This window comes from Diceros bicornis, chromosome 39 (genome assembly GCF_020826845.1).
Source record: "Diceros bicornis minor isolate mBicDic1 chromosome 39, mDicBic1.mat.cur, whole genome shotgun sequence".
Classification (NCBI taxonomy): Eukaryota; Metazoa; Chordata; class Mammalia; order Perissodactyla; family Rhinocerotidae; genus Diceros; species Diceros bicornis.
In genome coordinates this window covers 26,217,221-26,228,303 of record NC_080778.1, presented here as the reverse complement: position 1 = coordinate 26,228,303, position 11,083 = coordinate 26,217,221, and the positions used below count along the sequence as shown (strand labels likewise).

The 11,083-nt window shown below is 36.4% G+C and overlaps 1 protein-coding gene across 4 annotated transcripts in view; it reads right to left on the bottom strand.

Moving 5' to 3' along the window:
• Window positions 1-6,827: 6,827 nt before the first annotated feature.
• STXBP5 (syntaxin binding protein 5) overlaps window positions 6,828-11,083 on the bottom strand; it is a 168,538-nt gene continuing 164,282 nt past the window's right edge. For 2 of the 4 annotated variants that reach the window (XM_058534239.1, XM_058534240.1), the window contains one exon: window positions 6,829-10,587. In XM_058534239.1, the coding sequence (XP_058390222.1) occupies window positions 10,546-10,587 (42 nt within the window). In that variant the 3' untranslated portion in view covers window positions 6,829-10,545. Of the gene's footprint in view, window positions 10,588-11,083 lie in introns of all 4 variants that reach the window. The other 2 variants (XM_058534243.1, XM_058534241.1) reach the window with 2 other exon arrangements.

Below are 11,083 nucleotides of genomic sequence, written 5' to 3'. Positions count from 1 at the left end.
AGCACCACCCGACCTAAGAGGGATCCGGGTGGGTCCTGGTTTCAGTGGCGTCACATTAACAAGACCCGAGCCTAGGAAAACACTGAGAGAGGAACATTTTGAAGTTCTTTCCTGCACCCCACGGTGGTTAATCTGGGAAGCAAGTGCGTACGAGCAGGCAGAGGGAGTCTCATTTCCTCCTTCTCCTAATAACGGTGAACATTTGAGTCCTTACTACCATATTTCATCCATTCTTAGACCCACTTTCACGTAGTTTACATCTTAAAAATCATGATATGTCTTAAAAATATAATTATCAGCCTTCTTGTTCGGGTACCAATAATGGTGCATCTTACTATCAGTGGCATCTTAGTTTAATGAAGTGCTACGTGCATCAGATACTATCCCGAGCATTTTACACGTATTAGCTTAACAATCACTACCATTTTACTGACAGGGTAACTGAGGCATGGGTAAGTTGAATAACCTGCTGAGCCCATGCATATCATGCAGCAGAGATTTAGTCTCTCTCCTCAGGGCCCATGCTCAAGTGTGGGCACTGCGCTGTCTCTCAGGGTGGAGAGCAGAGGGCGCCCTAAGAGCGAGGCCCCTCTGCTGAGTTAGGATCCTCACATTGTTACACGGAGTCCTTAAAACAACACCATAAATTAGTCCTGCTTTATTCCTATTTAATATTTGAGGGAAGTAAGTGTTTAAAAGGTTAAGTAACTTAAGGTCACAGTGTTGGTAAACAGCAGAAAAGGACTTGGACCCTGGCCTCATCCAGTCTCTCTTTTACAGGCTGAAACACAAACGTCTCTGAAAGATAGTCTGCTCTGTGCAAGAACAGGAAAGCAACATCCTAACTTTAGACAATTTCTATATTTATAGAGATATTTCATAAGTGATCTGTGAAAAATATATGTTAACTATGCTTTGACTAAACACTAAAGTATTTACGCTCTATACCAGAGAGAAAAAATGAACATCTATAAATTTGAATGTATTTATTAAAAAAATTGCCAGGCACTGGGATTCTGGTGGTTCTGTTTTGAAAGGCAACTCATATTAATTTAAATAAGATCCTATATCTCTATGATAGTTGGTAATAAACGCATCCTGAACTGGCTCCCTGGAGTAACGCACACAGAGATGAAATTCAGTTGAAACTAAAGGTGCTTATTAAATCCAAACATGTTTTAATTCATGGATCTCTATTAATTACCTTATGAAAGACAATGTATCAATGGTTTTTATCCTGATGAAAGCACTTTTAATACTACCTGATTTGCTGATTCTGATGCAAGATTTGCTACTTGTTCTTTCCTATTCAAATATATTTCTGATTCACAGAGCTTCGAAGGGAGTAATATTTTTAACATCATAAAGCCTTGTGTTTGCGTCCTAATTTTGTTTTCTAATAATTTTCAGAGGTTATTTTATTAAATCTCTACAAGTACGCTATTGAGGTAGGCAATATTTAGATCCTAATATTTAGATACCATATTTATATATTTATAATATTTAATATTTAGATCCTAGTTTTACATATAAGGAAACAGGCAAGTAGCAGGTGAGTGACTTGGAAAAGGTCACTGGCATAGCTGGCATTAGACTGAACGATAATCCTGGCCTTCATTCTCAGGCCAATGTGCTTGGCATTTGAAGGGAGCTGGATTTTAATACCCGCCTCTAATGAACTGGGAATGAAATACAAGGCAAATCCACCTCCCCAACAGTTAACCAATAATCGCTCACTGAGTTTTGGTTATCAGAAGGAGTAAATCAAATTTCCAATAGACTAACCATTAGTAAGGTTATGTAATAGAATCTTATAAATGGACCCACTGCTCTGTCTTCTCAAGAGGAGTTTTTGTTGAGAGAACCACACCAGGTGTTAAGATTTGTGAGCTTCAGGCACGAATTTACAAAGATAAGGCCTGGCTCTCATCCACTCTGACTAGTCCAAAAGCACGAATTAAGTGAAGAAGAGAAAATGAACTTGCAAGAGGAATTAATGCAAATACACTGAAAATCCAAACTAGCGTGTCTAGACTTCTTTCTACATGTTCTTATACACATCACGGCGTAGCATTCAGGAATGTGTTTTTGATAGCCCCCCTGTATGTGAACAGATACAAAAAAGGATGTGTCATACGACTGGTCTTCTCTGGGCCAGTGGCTCACATGTAGAGTGGGGTGAGTGCTCAAAGGGGCAGAAGCTCAGAGGAAGGATCACTCTGATGGGTGTGTTTTGGAAATTTGTGGGCTTTTTCTGTTGCTGTTATTCTTTGAGTGTGTAATCTTAGGATTTACACATTGAAATCCATCTTTTTAATAATAAATGATGTTCATTTCATATCTCTGGTGTATTAGGACATTATATCGATTTTTAAAAATAATTACATGTATAGGCAAATATATTATCTATGAATTTCATTAGAGGATAGTAAAGGAAACACGCAAAATATCTGTGATACAAAGGGGACAGTGGTTCTAGGTCATTGCTCTAGATCAGGGTTCTCAACATGTGGTCTGTGGACCAGCAGTATCAGCATCCCCTGGGAACTTGTTAAAACTACAAATTCTTGGGCCCCACTCCAGACTGAGTAAGAAGCTCTGGGGGTGTGGCCCAGCAATCTGTGTTTTAACAAGGTTTCCAGGAGCTTCTGATGCTCAAGTTTGAGAACCACTGTTTAGACTAACGGTGTCTGTGGTCACACTACTGTTAAAGGAACACAGAGGGTTACATTTTCTGAAATGCAGTCTTCTAACTGTTACAACCGTGCGACGCTAATAAGTTCATGGAATCTTGGACCTTGAAAGTGAAATCATCTTCTGGTTAGACACCCTAGTGAAGCGGCTAGGATGACCTGGGGGCGGCCAGCGCAGTGCTTTCTCCACGTCACATCCCCCAGTGCTTATCCTTTAAGCATCTCTGCCTCAGCACCCGTCTTCTGTGTGCTACATTCTGCTTTATCTGCTGAGATTTTCAGTCTGGAGGTTACAACAAGGAGTAGGGGTGGTATTATTGTTTATAAAAATTATTTACAAGCCCACCCAATGTTTATGGGGGGCCCTGAGAAACATAAAGAATTATCCTATTCTCCCCCTGAGTCAGCAAGGAAATGTGCTTGGTTAAAATAAACATTACTAAAGAATAAAGAGATTTGGAGCGAGAGGCGTGGGGGATAGGCACAGAAATGAAATGGAGGGCGGAGAGAGAGAGAAAAGTGAGGAGAAAGACGCAGAGACAAACTCCATCAGGGAGAGATGCACAAAGGACTCTTCTGTTTGGGAGGAGACAAACACACACACACACACTCATTTGGAAACAGTAAGGCTGTTGCTGACTGTCCCTGGAGGATCTGCTGAGCCCAGGACTTTAGGTCCATGGATGATGGAAATGTGCAACAGACAAGGAAATTGAGAACTTGAGTTTGATATTTGCATGAAGCCCTCAGAGTTCTTCACTTTCCTTTGCTAGTAACAACATATTCTGTATTCTCTGAAATTTTGTTTTTATTAATTGCGTATCTTAATGTTGTTTTAAAAAGCAGTTATGAAAAGTTATGGAGTTTTGTTTTTAAAAATAGTATAAAATTAGATAACGTGACCCAGAACTAAAGGTTAGAATGTTTCCATAAGTTTTGAGTGAATAGAATATACTAGAGTATTGATGTTCAACAGATGAATAAAATTTGAAAAAATAAAATGACTTAAAGAAGACTTTTCTTCTTTAAAAGATCACCTTTGTGCAAAAACTGAAAAAACTATAATGACATAGCAATCCTATTACCCTTAAAGTAATGGAAGAAAATCAGAATCCTCTTATAAACTCTTACAAATAGTTACAAGTCTATTTCTATCTAAAACGTGGATGGCATTGTGCCATTGACACAGGAATCCTAATTAAGGATCTTTAAAAAGCCATGAACAAAGACATGAAGACAGTCTTTCTTTCGTTTTTAAAATTTATCACTTTATGCCTATATTTTCTGGAAAAATATTAAAATTTCTTGTGATAATAAACCAGATCACTCTACTGAATGATCAACATCACCTTACAACAAATAACTTAGGAAGATATTTTCTGTTCCATATCTAAGACTTTAATAATTTTCTAGGTAAAAAGTACCTGTCATGAAAATTAACCTTCGCAAAGCCTGCAGTTTCCCTTGTTAGACGGTCCTGTAATCCATGCTTCTTAAAGGCTCAGACAGTAAGGTGAATGACTGCCACCACGTGGGCAGTAAGATTATGTAGATTTCAAAATCAAATAAACCTGCAATTTAATAACAGAATTGCCATATTCTTTATTCTGAAACACAATGGAAATAAGGATCAATAAGTACTGTTTGGTCGTCTTTGAGTTACATTATTCTGGATCTGTTAATGTGATGTTCGTTTTTGGTACAAGTAGTTGGATACTGATAATGACAGTATTAACTAGCAAAATGCCCACTATGGAAATTATTCACACAGTGTTGCTACTCAAGGTGTGGTCCTCAGACCAGCAGCATCTGTCTGACCTGGGAGCTTGTTAGAGATGCAGTCAGACCCACCTCAGATGCCCTGAATCCCAACCTGCATTTTAACAAGACACCCAGGAAATTCCCGTACACAGACAGGCCGAGAAGCGTTCACCTGCAGTTAGCGCCCACCTCCTCGACCCTCATCCCCTACTGGACTCCCCACCCAACACAGGGACACGTGACTTTACCCAAAAGTCCAGATAATTAAGAAATATATAGTTTTTCTTACTTAAATTACCTGTTTCGCTTGACTTTCCCTTTGCAAATGCAGAAATCATTTTATTTATTATTTGCTTAGGGTAAACTAATGGGTTAATTCCACAGTTCAAAGAAAAAATTAAAACAAATTTTCCAGAAAAAAGGGCTTGTTTAGTTTCAGGAGAGATTAGAGTATTTTATTTTGCCCGATCAGAGCCCTTCAGCATAAAGAGACACTCATATACATATATATATGAACATTTTCCAGAAACATTAATTTATAATACATTTTTTTAAAATACCAGCTTAACGGTATTTATTTACAAAAATATTTCATTACCTAATTTTAAACCTTTTGCTGTGATGACAATTTGTAAAGTACAGGAATGCAAAATAACTACAAAGGTAACACATTTTTAGTGTTTGCAATAGTGCTTTTTTGTTGTTTTTCTTTTCAATGAAACAGTACACAGAGATGGGTTTTTTACTGTATTTAAAATGCATATTCCAGCAATTACCTTTGAGATAGTTACTGGACTGAGCAAGATTAAAAAAAAAGAAAGAAAGTGCAGCAACTAAAAACTACCAGCACGTACGGTTTCAGGTAGACGCAAGCCAGCGCTCCAGACCACGCACGCCAGCCGCGCAGTGGACGATGGTAGAAAAACCTCACCTTGCTCTTTTGAGTATTGTTTTTGGTGATGCATTTACAATGAACCAACAGTGTAACTAGAAAGCAAAATGTTTTTCTGGTTCTAACAACCATGTTAAGCAGAGGTCACACCTAAAGTATCATGGTACCATTTATTTACAAAACGAAATAATTAAAAAAATTTAAAACATGATTTACCCTCTTTGCATTGCTTTCTATTGATACGTTGGATCTGTTTTCAACTTCTGACACTGTCTTCAGTTGAAGCAAAGTTTAAACAACACAGAACACACAGCAAAAGTACCAAAAAAAAATGAAATTCCCAAATAGGTAGACTTCCATTGCCATTAGCCTATATCCATTTTAAATGCCTGAGCCAAACAACCTAGCGTAAATTAATACTGATTTATTTACATCTCATACACGATAAAATTTTAATTTAAACTGTAAGCCTCATTGCGAAATACTGGCAAAACTGACATTCACGATTTTTCCGATGTAAAGACTGTGATAAAAAGAGCAATGACCAGCAGCCCCGGACTACTATACTCAATTTGTAAATGAATTGTGCCCGATAATTTAAGACTGTTAGTAACTGAAGAAAGCAATGTTATAACCCTGATAATCGGGAAGTTATTAAAACCATAGTTCAGCTGAGAAAGGTAAGCTAAAGTTTTCTCTTTAATTTCTGTTGTTGTTACAACTATTTTCTGTCCACAGAACCTTTAAAACTTCTGTGGCAGCAGTAAGATCATTAGTATTCACAGGAAAAAGAATCCCCATAGCACTTCACAAGAAATTGATCAGAGAGATGAAAAGTGTAATTAACAAAAGCTGTAAACAGTATCTTCACATTCTTTTTCAAATGAGAAAAAATAATTTATGGGCATAAATTTCAATCCAACACAACAAACACCCTAAAAGGGAAAAGAAAAAAAGGAGGATGCACTTAAGAGAGAGGAGGGCTCTTTTTCAAAGAAAATACAGATTAAAAAGTCTAGGAATATTGATCAAGTATCAAACTGAGAAGGAACAAATTCTATAAACCACAAAATAAAAACCTTCATTGACAAAAATACATAAACTGTTTTTATTTTTGGAAATTTATTTTTAAAAAAGGTAGAAGAAAATACCTGGAAAACTATTTTAAATATATATATATTTTAAAACAAGAGTTAAGATCGGCATCCCACAGCAAGCTGCAGTGACTGAGTAAGATCTGGCAATTATTGTTGTGGGCATTTTCTCTAGATGAAATTAATACTTGAAAATGCTCAATGGAGAGTTTTTTTAAACCATAGTAATGCTATCTTTCCTGTCATGTGTGAAGACTTTTGAATGATGTATGATTCTTTAAAATTAACTGTATCTCCATATGAGATACCAATATTTCTTAGTATAAGCGTAAAACATAACTTTTTGTATGGATAATATACATACTTTTTAAGTACTTTTGACTTAAACTTAACAAGTTCACCATTTTTAAAATTAAAGAGGACATTTATAAAAATTCCATTTTAAAACTAAAAGTATATTCTCTAGCAGTATGTATAAATATAACATGTCACGGTATGCTCTTAAAACAAATCTGAAAGTGTTCTTGCAATAATTTAAGACCTAGAACACTGAAACACACAGCAAATGATTTTACTATTTTTTATCCTTGAAAACTATATAAAACCCTATTTTTTTAAAAAATAGGTTTTGAAACTATGATCAATTTAATTGTTTAGGCGCAGCTAGCAGCATAGTCATGATTTTGTTATGTTTTATACATATGTGTCACTTGATTTGAACTGAGAACTGTGGATTAAATGATGATAAAAAGTTTTCCTTACCTAAAAAAGTGCAGAAAAAATTCAAGTTTAAAGTTCAGTGCTCTTTATTTTGCAAAAACAAATAAACAAAACCCCAAAAGTTGAAATGTAAAATAAATCTTTGCCACAAAAAATTTACCTTTGGATATAGCTTTTCTAACGTCACACGAGAAAACGCCTCAGGCAGAACATACACGGAGCAGAGAACTCAGGGTGAAACTAGAGCCCCGTGGGGTCTTCCACACGTCTCCTCTCCTCAGCTGTCCCCCCCACCCCTGTAACCAAAAAGCAAGTAACACTTTCAGACTTGTGTAAAACACTCACGTATCGACATGAAATAACTTCAGAGGAACCTACCATTAAAAATGTCTAAGCAAAAGAAAGGCTTCTTTCTTTAAAGTACTGTACTTAACTAAATTGTAATATACCACATAATAACACAGACAAGTAGCAGCAGTTTTTCACATCCATAAAAAATCAAATTAAGAAGTTAGTAATAGCTCAGTTATGTCTATAACCATTTTGGGGAACACTCTATACAACTGAAATGCAAACCAAGGGAATTAAGATGATGCAAAATTTCACATGGATGTAATATACAGAATGTCAGACTCTTAAGAATTCAAATAACTGTCTAAGCAAATACATATGGATGTTAGTTTGAATAGTGAAATGAACTGGATGTATGGTACATATAGGGAAACCACTTCCTATCGACAAACTGCTAATCAATGAATACTTCAATGATTTTAGAGCCAAGCACAAACACAACAAAGAAGAACGTTTGAGGATATGGAGGAAGCCCACGAAAATCTTTCATTTTTCTAATATTTTGTTTTGACTTTTTTTTGGTTTGTTTTCCAGAAATCTTGACTTGCTGGTGACTATTACTTTTTGCACTTAAAAAGACAAAAACAGAGATGTTCTCTCTCAAATTACAATAAATTCCCTGGGTTAGTTATTACTGCAGACTGTCTCTCATCCACAGACTAAATCAAGTATAACTCTGAGAAGTGTATTTCCTATTCTCAAAAATACTTCACTCTTTCTAATCCTAAGTGAGTTCCTAGTTTGCTGTGCAGAATTTGTAAAATGAAATGAAATAACTCAAAATATTAAGATTTTCTTACAAAATCCACCTCAGGTAAATGTATCGACTTTTCTATTTGAAAATAATTACAAGATTGGTTCATTTTATATACAACAGGTAAAATGACAGTAAACATGAAGCTGACATACAATTAACGCAAAATAACACAGCACATCACATAATTGGAGCGCAAACGCCCTTACACACGAATGGGGGGTCAGCCAGTGTATTCCTGTACTTAGTGCTTCTCAGCCTCAAATCCGTAACTGCTGGTTTATGGATGACATTCACAAAACTATACCTTTAATAAAAGGCTTAATACTTCCTGTGATATATCATGGAACAATGGGTTTATTAGACAATATATGACAAATCAGGCAATTTGTAAATGGCTGAAAGTTCATCAGATAGCTGACATTAACTAAACAAAAATAGATTATTCATAGGTATGTTCTACAAATTCAAGAACTTTTGAAAATGATTGCATTTTTAAAATATTTCTTTTGCCTGGATCAATTATCTCCACCATATATATTTAGTCCCTTCCTAATGATATTCAAAGTAAATTTTAATGTAAACTTGTATCCTGTAGTGCACGTTATAAAATGTAAACAGAAAAGCTTTATTAATGAGAAGAGGCAAGAGGAAAAGACACACAACAGACTGTGAAATTAAGGTGTTCCACGTGTACCTTGAATGATCATATGGAATAGAAGACCGACCATCGTGTTTGCTTTCAATTTGTGCTCTGATTATCTCTTAACGAAAATAAACTGTTTTAAACAATTTTTTATAGAAGAAAACATTTAAATTTCATTAAGCATAATGCTTCTATTTTGCTCTTCCTTCGTTGCTTTTAGAATGATCAATAATCATCTCAGATGAGCCTGCGTTGTGAACTTACTTCCAGGTCTACAAAGCCGTCTCTTTCCTGTCTGCAAGGCTGTTCCAGAGCCAGTCATTTCCTGGCCACTGATGGTCTCCTTTGCATTATACTCGAATAAAGAAATAATTAGTTACCAAAACGCTCATATTTTCCTTTCCTTTTGGCTTTGTAAAACCTTGAAAGGCCATGTACAGATTTATAGTATATTTCTACAGAAGATATTTTGTAGGTCATCAGACTAGACTCGTATATAGACAACTACTGACAACAGATGCTCGTGGTTTCCACGTGGCAGCCTGTGCTCTAAGATGGAACTGACTCATCACCTGAGTGTACTGGACTGTCAGCAAAGAAAGGGCATTTTAAAAAGGGAGCGGAGCATTTTACCGAAATAATGAAACAGTTTTTTTAGCAATTTTAATTAAATAATGCAAAGGTACATTTGGTTAAACATTTTATAAAAATTCAAGCAAAATTAAAAACTTAGCCCATTTCAACATTTCTACAAATTTAACCAGTAACTGTTTTGGTCAAATCCACCTTTAGCTGAATTAATGAGAACAAGGACAAGGGACATCGAAGCATTCTCCTCACCACAATGGAGGTTTTTCTCACTTCCCGCACTGCAGAGCCACTACATGGAAACTTCCAGAATGATGAGCAGTTCAGTCATGCTCTACACTTTTCTTTTCAATGAAAAGTGATGTATCGCCTTGTTTTGCTTTTGACAAAATATGGACTAAACACAAGTATACGATAACAAGAATCCGAGAGTAGCCCATACACAAGTCAACGATGTGTATGTTTTTATGATTTAAAGCCCACCATTCAGCTTATCTGTCTAAAGATATGGTAACAAACAGTTTGTTTCTTTTTCACTAATGATACTGATGACCAGTCAGTTTAAGGGAGGGAAAGTCCAAGACAGCTGTTGATGACTCAGTCAATGACACAAACATAACTATTTCAGCTTCAGGACTTCTGACTTGTCACCTCTCCCGAAAAGAGGTCCCACACCCACAGCGGATACGACAGCACAGAATCTTGTGGTGCATGAGAGTTTAATGCAGGAGTGATCCAGGAAGAGTCCCTGCCATGTCTCCGCAGCATCCCCCTCTGTTTCCTCATCTGTGACATGTGACCTGCTTGGTCCCCACACCGTCAGCCCAGAGCAGCACAGGCCGTGTCCTCCACCCTGCGTGTGCATGGACACATCTCAGTGACAGCCGCGTGACCGAGGGGAAACAGTGTGTGATCGTGCCAGGAAGGAGCAGCATCCAGTGAGGAGCATCCCTTTACCGTTAACTCTCCCAAAGCGAAATCAGTAACATCAAAAAGGAAAATTCTTTTCCTTCTGGCTGAAGTTGGACTTATTTGAATTCCTGGTGTCAGAACTGGTACCACTTCTTATCTTTGTATTTCAACATCATCTAAAGGGGAGAAAACACAAAAACATGTTTTAAAAAGGCCAGAACAACAATATTAAAAGTTATAACTGTCTTCTACGTTTTTCCAAAACATTATATCATTCTGGAACATTCTATAGTATAACTATACTGCTTACTTCAAATCAATTTATATTGAAAGCAATAAGTAAGAACTAATTCATTTAGAAAAAAGACCATAACTATTAAGAACTAGCCTAGAAGGCCCTCACATTTTGCAGAGACGTGACACAATTAAATTTTGGCTCAGTGCATTCTTTGGTGACCTGAGCTAATAACTTACAAATAAGGTAATTTCCAGTTCTCTAATTTGAACTAAAAATAATGTTTAAAGAACTTAGGGAATGAAAGGTTGAAAATACTACTACTACTGCCGACTGAAATTTTCCGGGCACTTACTCCGAGCTAGGCTCTGTCTGACATGACTTCCTGACATGATTTCACTTCAGCCTCACAGCCATGGGTGAGGCATTACTATTCT